The following is a 23,469-nucleotide window of genomic DNA, read 5'->3' as shown; positions in this document are numbered from 1 at the left end:
ACTAGAATGTCTCAATAATGCTAACTTAATTCCCTCTCCTTCCACCATGATGTTTATAGTCTAGAAGGAGAAGACAAATGTGATACATGGACTCTTCCTTATAAGAGATAAGGCAAGAGTGGTAGGACAGATTTTGTGCTCCTCTGCCTTTATCCTGCCATAGCCCAAGGAGAAAATAGCATGTGGATAGCACACTGGATAGACTGGATGAAAATTGTGCAACCCAGTGGCCTTGTATTCTGTGTGAATGGTGGCCCTGCCTATGTAGGGCTTGGTTAAAGAAAATTCACTTACTTTATATAGTGATAAAAATTTCATCAAGAGTTGGGCTTTGGTTATGTCAGTACCAAAAACAAATAATCATTTCTTCAAGCAACACAAGAAGAGTGAACAAAATTAGTTTGTACTGTGAGAACATCAAATACAAGATAATAATAGAATTTCTATTTTTCAAAATTAATTTTTATTGGTAACAATTATTGATAGTGATGAAAAAGACAATAATTAGCTGGTTAAATAGAGTATATGCATACAAAGGAACCCTGGCAATTAAAAGAAGTGAAGTAGTGTGGAAAAACAGTTAGATGGAAAGATCTCCAGGATTTGTTAAGTGAAAAAAGCAAGTTATTGACAGGAGTACATAGTATATTACCTTCCTTGGGAGAAAATGGGAAAATCAGAATATATATTTATATTTGCACAAAGAAACTGAATGATGCGTGACAAACTAATAAAGTGGTTTCTTGTGGTGAGAGGACTGCAGGGACTAGGGACAAGTATGGGAGGGAGACCTGAGAATACACGTTTTTATTTATTTTTCATAATTTTTATTAGAGTATAGTTGATTTACAATGTGTTAGTTTCAGGTGTATAGCAAAGTGAATCAGTTATACATATATCTACTCTTCTTTAGATTCTTTTCTGATGTTACTACTGTTGTTGAGTAGCTCAGTCATGTCCAACTCTTGCGACCCCATAGGCTGTAGCTCACCAGGCTCCTCTGCCCATGGGATTTCCCAGGCAAAAATACTGGAGTGAGTTGCCATTTCTTTTTCCAGGGGATCTTCCCGACTCAGGGATCAAACCTGGGTCTCCTGCATTGCAGATAGATTCTTTACTGTCTGAGCCACCAGAGAAACCCCATTTTTTATAGTAGTGTGTATATGTCAGTCCCAATCTCCCAGTTTATCCCCCCACTTTCCTGCACTGGTGACTGTAAGTTTGTTTTCTACATCTGACATGGTTTTATTTTGGAACTGTATGACTGTATTACTTGTTAAAGACATTTAAAAGATTTACAGCCATCAGTGATTGGTTGCACAGCTGTGTAATCCATCATAATGGCAGACTGTACAAGCTGCACAGGGAGGGAAATGGGGTGGCCACTGAATGAAGAACCAAGTGGCATCAGTGTTTTGGAAGTCTCTGGGAGGTTGAACAAATGTGCTTGAAGATAGTTGAGAGGAATGTCTGAGACTATTTTTCTTTCAAATAATAAAACACACTCTCCTTTTTAATGGCCATTCAAAAATGTACAACAGTTGAAATTGTATTTGAACACTCTTTCTAGGGCTTCTGAGTAACCTTCCTAGATTTAATCATTATCATTACCATTTGGGTCCAGGGTATCTCTAGCCCAGGATATGGAGAGCTGTACCATGAAGCATCTCCCCTACCTTCTGCTGCTGAATATCAGTGAGAGTTGATAGATGGCGATATTGGTGCTCAGATTTAAGAAAATTCTTCAAGGTCATATAGGTAGGTAGTTATTGAACCAGAACAGAAACCTAGCTCTGGCTGGCTAAAAAATGGTAGTTGTTTTCTCTCTGAAGCTATTAAAGAACAATAACAGGGGCTCCTGGGTGTTGCATTCTTGTGAGTGGTGAATGCACCCCTACCTTCTTCCCTGTTTCTCTTCCCCTTCCTTCTCTCTGAAGCAGATGTTTTTTCCCCTCTAAGTGATGTATTTTCTTTCATCATGGCACTCATTTTGCAGGGAAGTTAGGTTGATGAAAATTGTTGAGTAAAATGGCCAGACCTGGTTAATTCGAAGCCTCACATTCTTTTCATTGCAACGTGAATATTGTGGAAGAAAAGACTTGGGATCTGATTTTTTTGTTACAGGGAAATTCAGTCCATTTACTTTAATTATGATAACTAATATGTTTGGTCTGATTTCTACTATCTTATTTTATATTTTTTGTTTGTTTCTTCTTATTCCCTTATTACTTCTAAAAAGTTTAACAAGTTAAATCCTCCACCAGTACTTAAAATTATGTTGGTAATTGCATTCATATTTAAATCAAGTGTAACTAAATTTCTGTATCACTTTATCATGTAACTAAATTTCTGTATCACTTTATCAAAGTTAAATAATAACTATTTTTATCCTACTCTTCCAAAGTGAGACCTTTAGCATGGTTTTATGCTTATTTTTACTGATATACTTCAAGTCATTTTACCAGAAGGCGAATGCAGGTGGTAATCTTTCTGCATCTGAAAATTTCCTTTACCTTCACATAAGAGTGATCTTATTGGTCAGTTGTAGAAATTTAACTTGGAATACTGTCCCTGGTCTCATTACTTTGTAATGATTATTCTTCTGTCTTAAGTGTTCAGAATTGTGGCTTTGAGAAGGCTGTCTGTTTCTCCTTTGCTGGGAATGCCTTCTATTTGGAAGTTTACAAGATTTTCTCTTTGTCTTTGGGGCTCAGAAATTTCATCAGTATATGTCCAGGGCATCATCTCAAGACTCATGAAATCGCTCAGTCGTGTCTGACTCTTTGCAACCCTGTGGACTGTAGCCCACCAGGCTCTTCTATCCATGGGATTCTCCAGGCGAGGATACTGGAGTGGGTTGCCATTTCCTTCTCCAGGGGATTGTCCCGAGCCAGGGATTGAACCCAGGTCTCCTGCATTGCAGGCAGATGCTTTAACCTCTGAGCCATATGTGTCTTTTTTTGTTAATCTTGATGCACCTGAATCCTGTTTTCAATTTAGAAAATGTTTATATAGTATTTTTAAAAATAATTGCTTCTCCATTTGTATCTTTTCTCTTTCTGGAACTCTTCTTAATTTAGATACTAGCTCTCTTGAGTCCATTCTCCATTTTCTATATTATACTTTTCTTTGTATTTTTGTTCTGTTTTAAAGAAGCTTTTCCCTTGACCTTCTAGCTTATTAATTTGGTTGTTAGTGATATTTCTTCTGTTTTTCACTACATTGATTGAATTTTTATTCAGTATCAAGTTTTGGGAATCTTTTTCTTATACAGTTCCTTTGAAGTATCTTCTTGAATCTCCTTAAGAATAAGTAGTATTTAAATCCTCTGTTTCCTACAGTAACACTGCTTTGATGTGAACCACCTGATGTGATTGGAGCCTGTCCTCTGTCTGATAATCTCAAGCTGATCCTATATTTATTTGTATATCCTGACCTTCTAGAACCTCTTCCTGTAGGAATTCCTTTAGCCCCTTTGCAAATGGTGATAATTATGGGACGCCATTTTTTTCTGAGAGGCCAGTTGTGAAGGAGGTGACAGAAGGGACTTCTCATTGAAGTGGGGAGAGGCCTTTTACTTTCCTAGGCTTTGTTAAGGTGTGATTGTAGAAGGTGAGCTCTCTGCTCCTTAAATCAAAGGGAGACTGCAGTTTGGCTGAGTAGTGTAATTCCCTTGGGAGGCAATGGCATGAACAGGGTCAGTAGGAAAGGACAGTTCTCTCTCCAAGGGCTGAGGGCATCTACTCTGGTTTAGCTGGGTGGGACTCCTCAGATCACTTCTCATGCTGCCAGCCCCCCACTTCAGCCTGGTGCCAAAATTGTCAGCTAGAAGTTGTAAGAGAGAAGTTATAAGTATATGTTCCTATTGCTCTCTTCACAGGATTCCCTTAAGAATTGTTTCAGTTTGCACTGGATATAATGTTTCAGGTATTCACTGAAACATTATATCCAGTACCTCTTCTGACACTGTAGCTGCCAGCTCTGTCTGTCTTGTGTGCTTAGAGAGACATGGTCTCTGAGGCTTCCTTAGATTCCCAGTGTTGCCTGACCTCCATTAAGGTTCAAAGAATGTTGGGTAGGTGGATGATGGCTTTTATTTTTTTTTTTCAGAAAATAAAAAGCCAGGTAAAGGTTCCAAAGGCTGCAAGAAGGTAAGTTGGTACCACTCTCAGGTAAGGTATATCCATTGTTGGGGACAAGGTTGGGAACATGTTGCCCACCCCAGAAGAGGCCCACAAAACCAAATAGATATTGGATGACTCCAAATAGAGCACCACATTGGAATCAGCAGATTTGGCTTTCCCAAAAGCCATTTGGGTGGCTTCAGCAGAGAAGCAGCAACATTTATTAAGTTCCCACCACAAGCCATATACTGCTTTGTGCTTAGTTTACCTTGATAGGGATTGTCATAATCTCATTGTTTTTTAGATGAAGAAACTGACCCTCAATGAGAAAGTTCCTAGGTTCAAGGTAGCTCGGCTGGGACTTGAGTCTTAATTCCCAAGTCTCTATTGCTCATGGAGAGGCAGGACTCAAACAGTCTTTGGCGCAGCTCCTGAAGCTCCCGGTCAGGCTGGGAAAGTTGTGGACAAATAGGACTTGCATCAGAGCAGCAGTTCTTAAATTTTAGCATGGTTAAAGTTCTCAAACTTTAGCCCTCCAGAATCACCTGGAGTGTTGGTTAAAACACAGATTGCTTGAGTTTCTGATTTAGTGGGTCTGTCTCAGCGTCTGATAAGTGCCCAGATGATGCTACTGCTATTCCAAGGGCTGCACTTGGAGAGCTATTTAGTATTCCCTTGGCCTCTACTTGGGAAACCTTTCTACTTACTGCCCACCCCCACCCCCACCTTTCCTGATATTTCTTTACTTAGTCCCTGCCTAGCTAGGGGAAGAAGGGTCTCTCTGGTCATATGGACAGACCTCTGGGGACAGAGCCCTTTTTGTTTGCTTCTCTCCTCTTTCATCCCAAAAATCTACTTATGAGCAGCTTTAAACCACCCCCCCCCACCCCGGAACAGTGATTTCTATGGGTTCATTAACTCTTCATTTTTTTTTCTCTTGTTTGGTAATCAGCCTGCAAAGCAGAATGGGAAGAAAGCAGCCACCAAAGTGGCCTCCTTTCCCCAGTTTGTCCACTCCAATGATCATGCCAGTCGGGAGGCTGAGTTAAAGAAGAAGAGGGTAAGCCCTTTCCCTTGGGGGAGAGAGAGGACCTGACTTGACTGCCAGGTCCATGGAAATTTGAAAGGCAAAGGCCAGAATTGTTAGGGTTGTTGAGGCTGTTTGTGAAAAGGAAAGAAAGGGCAGTTGCTTTGATACTTGATTTAGTGTCTCCATTTGCTCACCTCCCAGTTCATGGCTATCTGGGTTTTTGTTCTCACTGCTCCACTGGAATGACCCTGCCAGTCTCACCAGCATGTTCTCTGACATCAGACTCATGGATTGCTTTCTTCCCTCATCTTATTCAATTCTCAGCATTTGAGACCATGCTTTTTAAAAAAATTTATTTGTAATTGAAGGATAATTGCTTTACAGTATTGTGTTGGTTTCTGCCACACATCAGCATGAATTAGCCATAGGTATACACATGTCCCCTCTCTCTTGAACTTCCCTAACACCCTTCTCCCCATCCCACCCCTCTAGAGCCCTGGTTTGAGTTCCTGAGTCAAACAGCAAATTCCCATTGGCTATCTATTTTACATATGCAGGCTTTTTTTTTTTTTTTTGAAACACTGTCACTTTGGTTTTCCTGTTATCTCTCTCTCCTGGATGTCCTTCCTTTTCTCTAGTTTCTTTTGCTGTTCTTTATAGGATGGAATATCCCAGTCAGTTCAGTTCAGTTCAGTTCAGTTCAGTCACTCAATCGTGTCTGACTCTTTGCAACCCCATGGACTGCAGTATACCAGGCTTCCCTGTCCATCACCAACTCCTGGAGCTTGCTCAAGCTCATGTCCATCGAGTTGGTGATGCCATCCAACCATCTCATCCTCTGTCGTCCCAGGGCCTATTTTTCCCCACCTCTCTGGTCCTAAGTGGTTCCCACTGCCTGGGACATGATCTCTCTCAGCTTTATATACTTTCCTTGTATTAGTGTCTGCCGTGCTTTCCCCTCCTTCATCTCTTTGTCTTTCTTTCCCTCAAACCCCTTATCTCTTTATCTCTTGCTGTCACGTCTTCTCCCTCCCCGTATCCCTGCTCCTACCACCTGTGCCAAGTCACACTGTTTTCTTTCTCTGTCACCTGCTCCCTATTACTCTTGATCTTCCATCCCTCTTAGATTGCAGACCTCATCAGCTTCAGCCCTTTTGTATGGTCACTTGTTAGGTTGGGGAGATGAGGGAGAAGCAGCAGGCTGCCCGGGAGCAAGAGAGACACCGACGCAGGACCATTGAAAGCTACTGCCAGGATGTCCTGCGACGCCAAGAGGAGTTTGAGCGCAAGGTGAGAGAGCAGTTTTTGCCCCTCAGTAGGACTGGTGTGGGCTTGCTCAAAAGCATCTTTTGTCATTGCTCTGTGAAAAGGGAAGAGGAAGGGTGTGAGATTTTTGGAGGGGGAGTAGGGAACCAGTTCAGAGAGGATGGGAAATGGTAGGGACATGGAGGGAGGGTGAGAAGGAGGTGAAGAGCTGTATCTGTGATTGGAGAGCCCTGATTAGGTTCTTTCTCCCAAGCTGAAACACAGACTGGGGATTGGGAGTGGGGAGGACTGGGGCACGGGGGAGAGAAAGATTGAAAGTGTGAAGTGAAAGTTAAGAGAGGAGTTGACTTCTTTCTAGGACTTCTTACTGTATTTCTGGCGTATAATCTCATCTCACAGAATATACGCTTTCCAGTTCAAAGTTTCTTTTCTAGTATAAAGTACACATTTTACTTCCTCCATCGCATGTTCCCCATAGATTGTTTTTCTCACTTACACTTCCCTCTTAAATTTCCTCCCTTATACACTCAGGTGCATACCTGGTCCTCTAGCTGGTACTCAAACACAAACTTATAAATAGGCACACACATGGACCATGTGGGTCTGTCCTTTCCTCTTCTTAATTTTGTTGCTCATGGTGGGCTGGGACTCACATGACTCTCCCAGCTTCCCATGGTTGCCAAAGACGGCTCTCACTCTCCTCCCCTGGACCATCCTCTTTTTTTTCCTTTAGGAGGAAGTTTTGCAAGAATTAAATATGTTTCCTCAACTGGATGATGAGGCTACAAGGAAGGCTTATTACAAGGAGTTCCATAAGGTATGGGGGCCCATTTCTTAAGGCCCTTTAGGGAGGGCACCAATCCAGTCTTGTATCTTCTCTATTTCTGTTTTTCCTAAGAGGAAGACCTCTTCTTTCATGGGCCTTTTGATTCCTGCCCAGTTCTTTCCTTGCTTTCTTACCCTGTTCCCTGCCCTGCAGGTGGTGGAATACTCTGATGTGATTCTGGAAGTCCTGGATTCCAGGGACCCATTGGGTTGCCGCTGCTTCCAAATGGAAGAAACTGTCCTACAGGCAGAAGGGAACAAGAAGCTGGTCCTGGTCTTGAACAAGATTGGTAGGTGTTGGGCAGGATTGGGTAAGGCAGGGCAGGGGCCAAGCCTTCTTAAAAGACTAGCTTGGACGAGGCCCTGAGACACAACAACTCAGTGGTATTCATAATAGTTGTGCAAGGTAGGAATTCTTGTTTGAGTTTTTAAAGCTAGGGATTTGAGAGGTAAAGTCACTTGTTGAAACATTCACACACACACCACACAGTATAACAGAAGTTGAGAATGGAGTTATAGCCTGTCTGCCTTTAAATTCCCTGTTTTTGCCATTTAGAGCTTTATTTGTGCCTGGCCAGTGCTAGAGAGTTCCTCTTCTCCCTCATGCTGGATCCCAGATGGGGCATAAGAGCACATGGATGCACTCAGGAGTCACTCTGGTCTGGGTTTCATTCCAGTTTTGATGTCTATTTTCTCTGGAATCTTGGACAAGTCATGTCACCAGAGAGCTTCCATTTTTCTAGGTGTAAAATGGGCTGTGATTGTCCCAATCTCATAGGATCATTGTGAGAATTAATGATAAAGTGCTTGGTACATACATGGTCAGTACTTCATAAATGGTAGCCATTCTTTTCAAGGTTATTTTTGACATTTGGCCCAACCTAGAATAATCCAGGGAGGGAATGGAAAGTCTTTGGGAGGCCTCTGGTACGAGGCCCCAGGTCTGGAAGGAAGGCATCTAGGAATATAGCTGGTTACCCATTGTCCTTGAGGAAACAGGTCTACTTAGAGAGGGCCAACTTGTCCCCTAGACTAGACTGTCCTTTCTGACTAACCTGGGGACTGGACAGGAACTGGCAGGCTAGGGAGATATCTGTTGGCAGAAAGTGGGCCAAGCCTGGGTTGTGGGTGGCTGCATCTTTGGAGTGAGCCATGAGGTGATGTTCTTACCAGTCCTATCCATTCCTATTTTTCCTAGACCTGGTCCCTAAGGAGGTTGTGGAGAAGTGGCTGGAATACCTTCGGAATGAGCTGCCAACTGTGGCTTTCAAGGCCAGTACCCAGCATCAGGTCAAAAACCTGGTAAGCTGGGGCCAGAAACATCTAGCCTCTTACACAGTAGCCTGGGGCTACACTCTTCTAATTCTATTATTAACATAGAAATATGTTTTCTAATTCTGTTATTAACATAGAAATATGTTTTCAATGTCAGACTAAATTAAAGTGTACAGAAACATTTGTTGCTTCTAAGGAGAGAAAATGGGTCCTGGGGGACATTTTTTTCAGTTTTGTACGAAGTGTAAAACTTACTTATTAAAAAATAAAGTAGAAAAAGTAAAAACAATTACAGTTGACCCTTGAACTAAACAAGGGTTAGGGACATCCACCTTCTGCACAGTGGAAAATCCATGTATAACTTCTAGTTGGACCTCAGTATCTGCGGTTCTGCATTTACAGATTCACCCAACTGCAAGTCATGTAGTACTGTAGTATTTATTAGTGAAAAAAATTTGCATGTAAGTGGACCTGCACCATTCAAACCTATGTTGTTCAAGGGTCAACTGTATAGATGAGACTTGAATATCCTTTCACTATTACCCATTCAAGGGTCAACTGTATAGATGAGACTTGAATATCCTTTCACTGTTACCCCTAATCCCAATCTCCTTTATCCATATACCAGATTAACCACCATTGTTAGTTTGATGTGTATCCTTCCAGATGTTTTTCTGTGCTTTATATTATATGTGGATTTGTATATAGAGAAAATAGTTCTTGGGTGTATCATATACGTCATCCTGTGGTGTACTTTTTTTCCCTTGAAGATCTTTCTATAGAGTTCTACCTTTTTTACACTAAATAAAGTTTTCAATTTTTTTATCATTATAAGCAGTACTATAATGCATACCCTTGCACGTCTTCTTGGCTAGTCAGCAAGTGTTTGTGTAGGTTGGGTACTGAGAGGTAGAGTGGCTGGGTCATAGTTATTTTGCATTTTAGATTTTCCTAGATACTGAAAAATTGCTCCCCAGCCCCACCTCCCTCCTCTACCCCCACTCAAGTGGCTATACCAATTTATCTTCCCACTACTGGGACAGATGAATGTGTGAGAGGGCCTGTTTCCCTCCACCCTTGCCAATATTTGATATCATTAAACATGTAAATCTCTGTTCATCTGGGAGAAACATGGTAGTTCCTTTATAATTTTTTGCCTTTTAGATATCAAAAATGTGATAAGCATCCTTTTATAACAGGTTTTTCTTTGATCTGTATTCCACTTTAAGGATATAGCTCCTTAACCTATTTCTTATTAATGGATATTTAAGTCAATTTCTATTTTGCAGTACTATGGTAGGTAAGTAAGGACAGAGGAAGAGATGAAAGGGCATTCTGGGCAGAGGAGGTGGCAACAGGAATAAAGAGATGGAGGCTGAAATGGCCTTGTCTTGTGTGAGGAATCAAGGGAAGGTAGGCTCTATGTGGGCCGGACAGTATCTCTTCTTTCTCTGGACAGGGAGGCAAATGTTCTCATTGTGTAGACAGGGTTCACTGAAGCCCAGAGAATGGAATCAGAATTTGCTGGCCACATACCTGTGAGAAGCAGAGTTGGAACTCAAACCCGGCCTGCTTAGAGGTGAGGAGGCTGTCTTGCTCCTGTTGAGGGAGGCAAGCGATGTGTATCTAGGCAGAGACTGAGACAGAGGACTGGAGATGGAAAAACTGGAAAAAATAGGCCTTGTGGAAGCAGGGAAATGGCACGTGTTCGTTCAGGGCCTGTGTAAGAAGCCCTTCGCTTCATGCTGGGGATCTCGGTGATAACGGAGTCAGCCCTGAAATTTGGAAATCTTTGCTCAGACCACATCTCTCATCTGATGCCTCTTCTGTAATACCCCTCATTTTCCAGAATCGCTGCAGTGTGCCAGTGGATCAAGCCTCTGAGTCACTGCTGAAAAGCAAAGCCTGCTTTGGAGCTGAAAACCTCATGAGGGTTCTGGGGAACTATTGCCGCCTTGGTGAAGTGCGCACCCATATCCGTGTGGGTGTTGTGGGTAAGGCCTCAGGGGAGGTTATGGGGCCCAGGCTTCTTCCTTGTGTAGGGGCTTCATTGGGGGGAAAGGATTCTGGGAACTTCATGTTACTTTTGGCTAGGGAGGAGAGGAGCTATTCAGGAAGGGTCCTTTTTTTTTTTAAGGTATTTATTTATTTTGGCAGCACTGGGTTTTTGTTGCTGCATGGGCTTTCTCTCGTTGCTTCAAGTGGGGGCTACTCACTAGTTGCAGTGCTTGGGTTTCTCATTATGGTGGATTCTCTTATTGTGGAGTATGGGCTCTAGGGTGCGCAGGCTTCAGTAGTTGCAGCGCCCATGGGCTGAGTTGCCCTGAGGCATGTGGAATCTTCCTGGATCAGGGATTGAACCCCGTCCCCTGCATTGGCAGGCAGATTCTTACCCGCTGTGCCACCAAGGAAGTCCTAGGAAGGCTCTTGTGATTTGTAATTTGGATTGGTGGACGTGGGGAGGCAGACTCAGAATCACCACTGTAGTTGGAGTATTAAAACCATGGACTACATGTGTGGGGCTGGGCTTAGAGTTGACCCATGTCATCCTACCACTCTGGGGAAGGGAATGGTTGCCTCATCCAGTATTCTTGCCTGGGAGATCCCATGGACAGAGGAGCCTGGTGGGCTACATTCCATGGGGTTGCAAAGAGTCAGACATGACTGAGCACATATGTATGCATCCCACCAGAGCTGTGGGAGAGAGGGGTGAACATCTCCCTTTCATAGATAAGAACACTAGGGCTCAGAGAAAGGAAAGGGACTTGCAGGGTTCACCCCTGTGTGAGACAAAACAGAGCTGAGGCTCAAACCTGGAGCCCAGGGCACTGAAAGAAAGCTGTTGGGAAAGGAACCAGGAAGTTGAGAGAGGCAGAGATAGACCAGCAGGGAAAAGAAATGAAGCCAAGAGGAAAAAAAAACATTGGAGAAACAGCTGGAAACAGAAAAAGGTAAAATACCTGAATAGATACAGAAATATATCTGGAAAACCAAATGTGGGATTGGTAGGGAGTAGAGAAGGAAGACAGAGTTGAATGACAGAGGCATGTAGACAGAGGGAGATATGATCACAAAAATGTGTGTAGAGGCCTACAGAGAGAGAGATGAGAGGGCCTGAGACCCTCTCATATGAGTAGGGAGGGAGACATGTATACCCAAGGAAAGAATGAGTGAGTCAAACTCAGGGATAAAGAGATTCAGAGGGAGATGCACATAGAAAGAAGCAGGAACAAAGATGCAGACAGACACTGAAGAATATACACCCAGACCTATACACACATATGGATCCACAGACACATGTACAGATCCACACATATGAAGACACATACAGATCCAGAGCCAAGATACATGGAGACCAAGCCCTTCCCACACACTTAGCCAACTCCCCTCCAAGCAAACAGAGCCGTAGAGAGACACGTGTACCCAGATGCATTTGACCCTCAGACACAATCATGTTAGAGACACAGACACACATCTATGACAAGACAGATGTATATGTATATATAGAGAAATCGAGGCAGAGAGAGGACTAGGGAGACACAGAAAAAGAGACACAGTGATTCATGTAGAGAGACAAGCCCACTGAGAGAAGGACCAGGTACAGAAAGAGCTGAGAGGAGTTGGCATAGAGGGAATTAACAAAGAGGCAAAATTGCTGGGGTGGGGAGAATTTGAGAGAAAGGACAATGGCCATAAAGAGAGAAAGTGAGACAAACTGGCAGAGAAAGAGTTGCTTAGATACACAGAGAGAAAGACAGAAATGGGAAAAGCAATAGTATTTAGAATGAGAACAGCCAAGAGAAGATACACTGAGACTTCTACACACAAGGGATATACACACAGGCACATCTATCGGAACAACTAGTACACATGTAAGTTCTAGCACACAGAAGGGGAATGGTAGGAATGAGAGACCCAATGAGTGAGAAATAGACAAGGACATCCATAGACCGAGAGGTGCTTACAGATGCCCAAACAGAAAAACATACCACAGACAGAAAGTTCAAAGACTGACATCTCAGAGAGGAGCCCCACCTCCCACTCCCTACCCCCTGCCAGGTGAATTATACACCACGATGGGTGGTTCTGTTTTATGACACTTCCCAGTGCCCACCATCCATTGGATTGTGTCACAGAGGCCTTGCATCCAGTACCTTTCCCAAGCTGGTTGTAAGTGGGAGGTGAGTGTCATATCTAGTGAGAGGAACACATCTAGCCAGAGTGCTCACATGTAGAGGAAAGGGATAGAAAGGCCATGGAGGGGCTTGGTCAGGGCCTTGGACAGGAAGGCAGGAGGCCAGGCTCTGTTTTTGGCTTCCCATGGCCTGGTCACACTGCCCCTGCCTGGGCCTCCCACACACAGGCTGTCTCAAATAGTTCTGAGGACCCTTCCTGCCCTGAGCTATCTGCTGCTCCTTTGTAGGCCTTCCCAATGTTGGGAAGAGCAGCCTGATCAATAGTCTGAAGCGCAGCCGTGCATGTAGTGTGGGAGCCGTTCCTGGGGTCACCAAGTAAGTACCTGCTTGCTCTCCTACTTCACAGGTCCTTCACCCTACCATTTCCCAACTCCCATGCCTTCAATCCCTGTCCCTTATGTTGGACCAGCTTCTGATTCTGCTGTAAGCATGGGAGTTTCATTAATAGCCCTCATTTACCTGGCACATCCTGGGTTTGGGCCAGGCACCCAGCTGGGTGTCCACCCCCCCACCACCACCCACAGCTCCTTGAAGCCTCCTGACAATCATGCAAGATTGGGCTCTGAGTAAGCAGCTCTGCTTCCTTGATGAAGCAACAGGGTCAGAGAGTCAGAGGCTTGCCTGTGGTCCTGCAGCTTAGTCCCTGGTGGTGGAAGTGAATCAGACTAGAATCAGACCCCACGTCTCTCCACCTTCATCTGTGTGCCATTTGTCACATTCCTTCTCTCCACTGGGTGCTTGGCTTAGAGGATGCCAGATACATCTGGGCTCATCACTGTCCTACGTCCTCTCTTATCTCCCCTCTCCTGACCCAGGTTCATGCAGGAGGTCTACCTGGACAAGTTCATCAGGCTGCTGGATGCTCCGGGCATCGTCCCAGGACCCAACTCAGAGGTGGGCACTATCCTGTGCAATTGCATTCACGTGCAGAAGCTGGCGGACCCTGTGACCCCGGTGGAGACCATCCTGCAACGCTGCAACCTGGAGGAGGTATGCAGGGCTCTGCTACCTGCCTTGCTATAAGGGCCCTTCTTTCTTACTCATGATTTCTTCCTCTCTTTACCAGATTTCCAGCTATTATGGTGTCTCTGGGTTTCAGACCACTGAGCATTTTCTGACTGCAGTGGCCCACCGCTTGGGGAAGAAGAAGAAGGGGGGTGTATACAGTCAGGAGCAGGCAGCCAAAGCTGTCCTGGCTGACTGGGTGAGGTGAGTAGGGGTAAGGGTGAGGCCTTCTGGGAGTCAGGCTCCACATGGGGGTTCATCTGTTTTCACTGCAGCAGCGGGGCAGCCTGACTTCCTGCGTAGGGAAGGCCAAGGCATCAGGTCATATCCTGCTCGGCAACTCATGCCCAGTGATTATCCAGCAATTCAGCCTCTTGTTCAGAAGTTACTGTCTGGACTTTCTAGTTGACCCTCACTGTTTCTGACTTGAAAACTCATCCTTTCTTTGACTGGTCATTAGCATTTTTTAACAAACAATTAAAATTTTTATTTATTCATTTATTTATGTTTGGCCATGCTGGGTCTTTGTTGCTATGTGTGGGCTTTCTGTAGTTGTGGTGAGTGGGGGCTACTCTGTAGTTGCAGTGTGTGGGCTTCTCATTTCAGTATTTTATTGTGGAGCACAGGCTCTAGAGTATATGGGCTTCAGTAGTTGCAGTGTGTGGGGCTCAGCAGGTGTGGCGATGAGCTTAGTTGCCCTGTGGCGTGTGGAATCTTCCTGGACCAGGGATCGAACCCATGTCTGCTGAATTAGCAGGTGGATTCTTAACCACTGGATCACCAGCAAAGTCCTCATTTGTCATTTGTTGCCTTAATAACGTCAGTTTCTTCCCAACTCCCAATGCAGTGGGAAGATCAGCTTCTATACACTTCCACCCTCTACCCACACTCTGCCTACCCATCTCAGTGCTGAGATCGTTAAGGAGATGACTGAGGTCTTTGACATTGAGGATACCGAGCAAGCCAATGAAGACACCATGGAATGTAAGTAGGGTTGAGTGGGTTGGCCTGCCCAGCAACTGGTCCTGTCCTAGTGGAGCCACACACACCTGACAACAGGTCCCATAGTTGACCTCCCCATGCTCTGGCCCTAGTCTGGTTTGGGGAGAACTATTTTAAACATCTTTAATGTATTTTCCCACAAAGTGAAGAATTGTAATTTGGGTCACAGGAAGATAGGGTGGTGGTGGAGTGGAGTGGAGGGGTGGCTGGCTGTGGGCTCTTAGTAGATACAAAAAAATCAACAAAGTACCTGGAACATGATAAAGTGTTTAGGAAGCGTGAGTTTCCTTTCCCCATCTCTTGAGGCCTGGAGTGGACTGAGATACTTCTCTCAAAAACCCTTTCTCTCCACAGACATAGAGAACAGACTGGTGGACATAATGGAGGGAAGGAGAGGGTGGGATGAATAGAGAGAGTAACATTGAAACATATACATTACCATATGTAAAATAGATAGCCAGTGGGAATTTGCTGTATGACACAGGGAGCTGAATCTGGTGCTCTGGGACAATCTAGAGGGGTGGGATGGGATGGGAAGTGGGAGGGAGATTCAAGAGGGAGGGGCATATATATATATACCTATGACTGATTCACGTTGATGTATGGCAGAAACCATCACAACATTGTAAAGCAATTATCCTCAAATTAAGAAAGGAAACAAAAAAGAAAACCCTTCTCATTGCCCCAGGTTTTGTCACAGCCATTGACATGGATATTGCATGTCCATTTCTGCATTTTTACCCTTGTCCCCATTGGTGGGTGAGGCATCTGAGACACAGAAAGGTGATATTTGCTAAATGGTACATGGTCAGTGACAGGCAGATGTGGCATTCAAACTAGCTCTCTTGTCCTATTGTTGAAGACTCTTCTAGCTCAGTGTATCTGAGTGGTTAGAAGAATGAACTGCCTGGGTTAAAATCTGAGTTTTGTTAGCTGTGTAGTGCTGCACAAATTTCTTAACCTCTCCATGACGGATGACATCATCTGTACAATGGGATGATAGCACGTACCTGATAAGATAGTTGTGGAGACTTATTTAATATGTAAAACCTAGTGCCTGGCATATAGCACATGCTTGGTAAATATTAGCTGTTATTAAGATGGTTATTTGTTGGAGTACAAAGATATGACTTTCAGAAACTCCTGTGGGAAGTTTATTCTCTTCAGCTATTCTACCATCTGCAGCTCCTTCCTTTTCTACCCCACCCAAGAAAGGTGCCCGGTGCTCTCTGGGCCTGTCTGTGGACACTCTGGGGTAGTGGAGAAAGTCTTGGCTGGCCTGGCTTGGATTACAAATGAGGACAAGAGGCTTGCCTGCTTCAGAATATATTCCCCTTGAAGCTTTGGGCAAGTCAGCCCTCTTTCTGAACTTTACTTTTCTGTCAAGTGGGCATTTGGGAGGAATTAGAGCTTACATTTTTAGGGCTGTATGTGAGGGCAAGTTGGACTCTGGCAGTGAGAATGCACTTTAGCAAATGATTGAGGTCCTGGAAGTTGAGAAGAAGGAGTGGTTAATAATCAAGAGTTTCCTAGTTGCCCTAGTGTTGAATCTTAAAGAGTGATTAGCAATTAGAGGCCCAGGGAAGGAGATGGGGCAAAGTTTAGAAGAGGTGGCGAGGGTAGTATGGGCCCAGGGCAATGTGCACTTTTGTGGTCTGCAGTAGAGGCCAGCTCCAGACAAGGCACCAGCGAAATAGGGAGAGAGGCCTGGTCCTGGGGAGGGAATCCCAATAGCTGCCATTTATAGAGCAGTGTCTCAGGCCAGTGCATTTCAGGCACCCATTGCTGTGATTCACAGCAGCCCTGTGTTACAGGGCTTGTGGCATTCTGCTTTTCAGATGAGGAAGCTGAAGTTTCAAGACTGTCAGGCAAGTGGAAAACCCGCACCTTTAATCCTTTGTTGTATGGCCTCCCAGCAGGAATAAAAGAGCCTTCCTTCTTTACTCCCCTGGGCAGTGTCCACATATCCTTTCCACTGAGGCCTGACCAGGGGGCTGGTAGCAGAAAGGAGCCAAGGCCCTGACAGTGGTATTGATTGTGTTAAAGGCTTGGCCACTGGAGAATCGGATGAGCTGTTGGGTGACATGGACCCGCTCGAAATGGAGATCAAGTGGCTCCATTCTCCGATGGTGAAAATAGCAGATGCCATGGAAAATAAAACCACCGTGTATAAGGTACCTGTCTTGTTCTTCATGGTAACCCTCTCCTCTACCCAAGGGCTCTGGGAAATGGTCAATCCCTTCCACCTGGCTCCCATGAGGTCCACCTATAATAGTGGGGAGGTATGGGTCATTCATTCACTCCCTGTGGGCACCCTGGCTGTAGGCAGGATATATCCTTTGCAAACCAATGGCAGATCCAAGGAGGAGATATGCTCTCAGGCAGCTTTCCCAGCCCAGCTTTAACCCGAGAGAACAGGATCCCCGTCTATCCACCCAGCCGTTCAAGTTACAAACCTGGACAACCCTGACTTGTCCTTCCCACTAACTGGTATCTTGGATCCTATACATAGTCACCAAGTGTGTCTTCTCTCCTAAATCTTAATAGATGCTCTTGGTGTCTTTCTGGCCTACCATTCCTGTAACCCTAGCCTAATCTTCCAGTTGTCTTTGACCTGGACATATGTCTCATATCAGTTCAGTTCAGTTCAGTCGCTCAGTTGTGTCCAACTCTTTGCGACCCCATGAATCGCAGCACCCCAGGCCTCCTTGTCCATCACCAACTCCCAGAGTTCACTCAGACTCACGTCCATCGAGTCAGTGATGCCATCCAGCCATCTCATCCTCTGTCGTCCCCTTCTCCTCCTGCCCTCAATCCCTCCCAGCATCAGAGTCTTTTCCAATGAGTCAACTCTTCACATGAGGTGGCCAAAGTATTGGAGTTTCAGCTTCAGCATCATTCCCTCCAAAGAAATCCCAGGGCTGATGTCCTTCAGAATGAACTGGTTGGATCTCCTTGCAGTCCAAGGGACTCTTGAGTCTTCTCCAACACCACAGTTCAAAAGCATCAATTCTTCAGTGCTCAGCTTTCTTCACAGTCCAACTTCACATCCATACATGACCACTGGAAAAACCATAGCCTTGACTAGACGGACCTTTGTTGGCAAAGTAATGTCTCTGCTTTTGAATATGCTATCTAGGTTGGTCATAACTTTTCTTCCAAGGAGTAAACGTCTTTTAATATCATGGCTGCAATCACCATCTGCAGTGATTTTGGAGCCCCAAATATAAAGTCTGACACTGTTTCCACTGTTTCCCCATCTATATGGCAGGTCCCAAAGGTCACTTGCCCTTTCATGGCTCCCCAGCACCTACTGGATCAAGTTGATATGCTGTGCTGTACTGTGATCTCTGGAGGCTTTTTCAGCCTCTTCATCTGCCAGTCCCCCCTGTCTTTGCCCTTCGAGAGGTTACAGTTTAGTGGTTTAAGCCATAGATACCTACACTGATGAGAGAGACACAGGGATTCAGGGCAGAGGGTGGGAAAGCTTGAATCTGAGGGCCGTAACCTATACTGCTGTGAGCCAGGGAAGTCTTCCCTCGGGACTCTGATACTTCTGCCACATCTTGAAATTTGAGGAATTTTCTGGGCAGGAGGGGCAGTAGCCCTGGGGCAGGGGCTCAGCCTGTGCATGTGCCAAGAACTGAAAGGGTGAGAGCATGGTATTTTGCAGAAATCACTAGTGGTCTGAGGTGGCTGGAGTCAGGTTAGAGGCAGGGAAGGGTGAATCTGATGTCAGATCCCTGAAGGCCTCGAGTTTGACTTTAAACCATGGGTAATAGGTAAACACTGAAAGTTGGCTGTCTTGTGTGGGAGGAGGAAAGGCAAAGTGTTTAAATTTTTTCCCATTTTGTTTATTTAAGATATTTTGACTAGGTACATGGTAAAAAAACTGAAAAGGTAGGAAATTCCCTGGCAGTCCAGTGGTTAGGACTCTATGCTTTCACTGCCAAGGTCTGGATTCAATCCCTGGGGAACTAAGATCCCACAAGCCGTGCAGGGTGCTCCCCATCCCCCTGCCGCCAAAAAAAGGTAAAGGGTATACAGTAAAAGTAAATCTTTCCTGCTTCTCTATTCCAGCCACCCTGCCCTCTCCTTGGAGGCAATCACTATTAGACTTGAATGTCCTTTCAGAGCTATTGCATCTTCATGCACATACGCATAAAAGCAGATAGCGAATCTATTTTAATCCAAATAGTCATATGCTGTTTGTATTGTTCTACACATTGCTTATTTCACTTACAAATTCACAGTGTAGATTGTTCCATAAAATTACTTAACTGCCCTTCATTTTTGATGGCTACATAATATCTGGAAGGGTTCCTTAGGCAGGGAAGTGACATGGTCAAGTTTATATTATAGAACTATCACTCCAGTGACTGCAGTAAGAATCAAGTTGGAAAGAAAGGAGCCGAAATAGAGGTAGGGAGTCTATGAAGGAAACTCTTGCCTGTGCTCTGTAAGAGATAAGACCTGCCTTAGGGTAGTGGTAGGAATTATGCCCATTCCCATTTTCACATAGTTTCAAAACTCTCCCTAGTGCTTGTAGGAAAATCAGTTTAAAGTTGTGAGTTTAAGGCCATCCCCCAGTATTTCTTACTGAGCCCACAGGCACCCAGAACATATCATTTTTCCTCATGGACCAGCAGTAATTCCCTACTCTGTATTATAAGTTCCAGGCTCAGGTTCAGGGCCATGAGTAGGGCCACTCCATTGTCCAACTCTGGGAGATAACATTAGGTGTGCTGTGTTGTAAATGGTGCCCACCCCCTGCAACCCCAGAGTTGTAGGGTTTATAGCATTACTTTTCCCCTGCTGTAGTGTAGTAGGTAGTCATACATATAGAATTCTGATTGCTTGGGTTCTGATTTATTCCATTGCTTACTAGCTGTGTGACCTTAATTACCTTGTTTGTCAAAGACATTGTTGCCAGCATTAAATGAGTTAATATGTACATGTATGTGAGTACATGTATACATATTCATATGTATGTATATGACACACATACATGTATATGCTTGGAAATGTACCTGGCACATAGTGAGCTTTCTGTCAATATTATGTTTTACTGACCCTGTGTACCTTCTACTCCAGCCCAGTAGATACCCTTTCAGGTGCCCAGGTATGCGCTGTGCTTTCCAGTGTTCAGTCAGGAATGACCCTTCCATCAGCAGTATGTTGACCACCACCATGCCCTCAGCCTCTGGTGTGGTTGGGTTTTTTCCTCTTTAGCCTGGTTGCGTCCCCAAAATGGGTGTACATGTGAATCATTTCTCCAGCATTTCCCCATACAGAACTGGGCACAAGATAGATGTTGGAACATATTTGTTAAATTGAGTAAGACCTTAAAAGGTCATTTGAACAAAGAATCATTGTAATGTCAATTGTCATGGACAAGTAGTTCTACTTTTTCATTTTATTCTTGTAAAAACCAGGCAAGCTACCCACTGCCCACCCTTATTTGACAGATGATCAAATTGTGGCTGAAAGAATAAGCACCTGCCAATCTGTGGTAGAGCCAGACTTGAAGCTTAGTTCTGTGTAACTCCAGACTCCTGTTCTTAATGCAAGCCTGTCCCTGCCTCCTTTGCAGAAGTCTTTGGAGTTATTTTGGGGGCCCAGACCTCACTGTTGTCCTCACTTTCCCCAGATTGGAGATCTTACTGGGTATTGCACCAATCCAAACCGTCATCAGATGGGATGGGCTAAGCGCAATGTGGACCTTCACCCTAGGAGCAATAGCATGGTGGATGTTTGCCCAGTGGACCGCCGCCCAGTGCTTCAGAGGATCATGGAGACAGACCCCCTGCAGCAGGGCCAGGCTCTGGCATCTGCCATGAAGAAGAAGAAGAAGATCCAAAAGCGTGCAGGTGGGAGGACCTGACCACCCTCCTGTGCTCCAAAAAGGAACCACCTGAGGCCTTAATTAAGGGCCCCTAAATGAGCATCTCCATGTGTCCAACCCTCTTCCAGGATTAGGGGGCAGGGATGGGTTAGGAGTATCACCTGCTAGCAGAGTGGTCCTCAAACTTAAGTAGCTTATTTTAGAATTGCTTGGGAGGTTTATTAAAACACAGGATTCTGGGACCCACCCCCAGAGTTTCTAGTTGAGTAGGTTGGCCGTTGGCGGGGGCTGAGAATTTGTGTTTCTAACTGGTTCCTAGTCAGTGCTGATGTTGCTCCTCTGGGGGCCACACTTGGAGAACCACTGGCCTAGTCTTATGTATCAAATACCACCATTTATTTATCATTGCTTTCTATGTGTTAAGAAGCTTTCAAGCTACATACATATGTTTACTTTATCTATAGATAAAACACTCAAAATCCAAAGCATACAAAAGGATATACATTAAAGTCTCCTCCAGTCCCCTAGTTCCAGGCTTCCCCCCAGAGGCAACCAGTTAATTTCTTGTATCTCATTCCTGGGGTAGGTATACAGGCAAATATCTATATATTCCTTGTTCTCTTTTTTAGACAAATGTTAGTCTCCTGAACATACAATTTGCCACATCATTTTTCCACTCAACATATATTACAGATATTTCCCCATCAATTCACAAAAGAAGTCCCTTTACTTTAATGGTGGTCCATTGTGTGGCTGGTCCACTTAAGTCTTCATGCTATACTAATTTTCACTAACTCGTTGCAAAAGTCTTATTCTCATTCGGTAAGTGAAGAAACTGGGTCCCGGATACTCCAGGTATTTGGGCCAAAACGTGAACCTAGGATGAATTGATCCTATAAGCCCCGTTCTTTGAACTAGACTATGTTCATAGCCATTTTCTCTTGGCCTGATTGTACACTGAGTCCTGGGAATACAGAGATTAATTGCTCTTTAACTGCTGGTCTTATTGGAGTGAGGAGGAGATGAGAAAACAGACATCGGGAACACAAAGTGATCACTATGAAGACATAGAAAACAAAACGAGGGAACTTAACCCAGCCTGAAGGTTGTGGTGGGTTAGAGGTGATCAGAGAAGGCTTCCTGAAGGAGGTTATGTCTGAGGAAAATCCCAAGGAATAATAGGATGTGGCTGAAAGCTGGAGGTGAGCATTCAGGTTCAAAGACCCTACTGCCATCCTGCCGGTTTGCTGTAAGAGCTTTGGGGGTCTTAAAAAGCACTGCTGATGGCAGAGTGCTAAGTTCAACATAGTAAAAGAAAAGAGCTGTTTTGATACTAGGAAGAGATAAATACACTTGAAGCTCAGTAGTGTGACTGAGATACAAGCTATTTTGGGATGATCATTTCACAGGTAGACAAATGGGTCTTTCTCTGAGATTCAGTAGTGGTCTGCCAGTAGCCCACCAGTTGTTCTGTTTAGTGTTGATGGTGGGCGGTTAGGGAGCCAGTTTGGGAGTTTGGTGCAGACAAAGATAAATGTAGCCTAGCTCCTGCAAGCCTCCTGTTGGCCTCCACCAAATGACTTCCTGTTTTTCTCCATCTGCAGACAAACTTGCCAGCAAGCTGTCTGATTCCATGATGTCCGCTCTTGATCTCTCTGGCAATGCTGATGACAGTGCTGGTGACTGATCCTCTGATCTCACCTCCCTCTCCAACTCCAGTTCCAATGGAAATAACAGATGAAATGGTTTGCTTCTCCCTGAAGCACCTGCATATTAAAAGAACCCCTCACCCACTTCCCTTCATTCTCCAGGAAAAAAAAGGTCCCAAGTGTCTAAAGCTGACAAACCCAATACCTTTATTTAACCCCTACTCTGTTTACAAGAGAAATAAAATAATCAGAAGATCCCTTATGCCAACAGTTTATCCCCCACCTTATAGGCTGGACTGATTGGAGGGCTGACCCCTCACAAAACCCTCTTAGAGACTGCAACTAGAGGCTAGACTGCTGTGTATCTGGGGATTCCTTGTGAGGGGGTGTGGATGTGTGTGAGTGTGATGATTTTTCTACCAGTCCACAACAGAGCTTAGCAGTAAGACATCCCTGCAATGGGCTGTAGGCCACACATCTTCCTCTCACCCAAGTCCACAGATCCTTGCTGTGGCAATGGGAGTAAAGGGAACAGTGATGAGCATTCTGAGACTCTGGAAGGATCTAGGGATAGGATAGAGGAAAGAAGACAACGCACAAGCCTGGCTGGTTTGAGGTGTGGTAAACACCGTTCACACGGAAAATAAGGCACCTGTTGGTAGGTGCTTGTTATGGGGCATTTCTGGGCAGACTGAGTTGGGAATCCCTTGAACTGATTGATGTACTCTGGCTGGGCCCCATCCTTGTGTCACCATGTCTCACCCAGTACCAGCATTTGATTCAAAAGGGTTTTGGTGTCATTTATTCATAGGCTGCATCCTCAAGAGCTACCAGCTCCTTTCCCAGTGTTTTCTAAACATTATACCCCTTAAAACTATTAGCTACTTCTGGAGGAGCCTGCCCTATCAGACAAAGGCCCAGGAAGTGTCAACATTCCTCAGTAAGGAATTTGGGTAAATTATGGCAAAAGAAACACAAATCTTACTTTACCAGAGCTTGTTTGAGTCATGCTTAGGACCTCAGTTCCCAGCAGTCTCCCAGAGACTCGACACATTTGAAGGGAATGGGTCTTAGACTGCAGTCTGCCCCTCACCCCAAACTTCCACATCCTCATCTTTGGAACCACATTGACAGCTTAGCCTTGCCTCTTGCTGTTACCCCCTAATTTACCTATTCAAATCCTAAGACTAGAACCATGTAATGGACTGATGAGCCCTTGGCTGCAGGATGATTGGCAGGGAAGTGCAGACCA

General features: G+C 44.7%; 1 protein-coding gene across 7 annotated transcripts in view; it reads left to right on the top strand.

Annotated features, from left to right (window-relative positions):
• GNL3L (G protein nucleolar 3 like) overlaps positions 1-22,474 on the top strand; it is a 66,395-nt gene extending 43,921 nt beyond the window's left edge. For 5 of the 7 annotated variants that reach the window (XM_070291604.1, XM_070291605.1, XM_070291602.1 and 2 more), the window contains 14 exons: positions 4,111-4,151; positions 5,077-5,184; positions 6,328-6,444; positions 7,154-7,237; positions 7,400-7,535; positions 8,444-8,547; positions 10,370-10,514; positions 12,944-13,031; positions 13,532-13,706; positions 13,783-13,925; positions 14,569-14,705; positions 16,770-16,897; positions 20,374-20,593; positions 22,173-22,474. In XM_070291604.1, coding sequence (XP_070147705.1) covers positions 4,111-4,151; positions 5,077-5,184; positions 6,328-6,444; positions 7,154-7,237; positions 7,400-7,535; positions 8,444-8,547; positions 10,370-10,514; positions 12,944-13,031; positions 13,532-13,706; positions 13,783-13,925; positions 14,569-14,705; positions 16,770-16,897; positions 20,374-20,593; positions 22,173-22,255 — 1,709 coding nt within the window. In that variant the 3' untranslated portion in view covers positions 22,256-22,474. Of the gene's footprint in view, positions 1-1,624; positions 1,759-4,110; positions 4,152-5,076; positions 5,185-6,327; positions 6,445-7,153; positions 7,238-7,399; positions 7,536-8,443; positions 8,548-10,369; positions 10,515-12,943; positions 13,032-13,531; positions 13,707-13,782; positions 13,926-14,568; positions 14,706-16,561; positions 16,592-16,769; positions 16,898-20,373; positions 20,594-22,172 lie in introns of all 7 variants that reach the window. The other 2 variants (XM_070291599.1, XM_070291600.1) reach the window with 2 other exon arrangements.
• Positions 22,475-23,469: the final 995 nt, after the last annotated feature.

Source organism: Ovis canadensis, chromosome X (genome assembly GCF_042477335.2).
Source record: "Ovis canadensis isolate MfBH-ARS-UI-01 breed Bighorn chromosome X, ARS-UI_OviCan_v2, whole genome shotgun sequence".
NCBI lineage: Eukaryota > Metazoa > Chordata > Mammalia > Artiodactyla > Bovidae > Ovis > Ovis canadensis.
The sequence above is the reverse complement of the archived record's forward strand: the minus strand, read 5'-3'. Positions and strand labels throughout refer to the sequence as shown.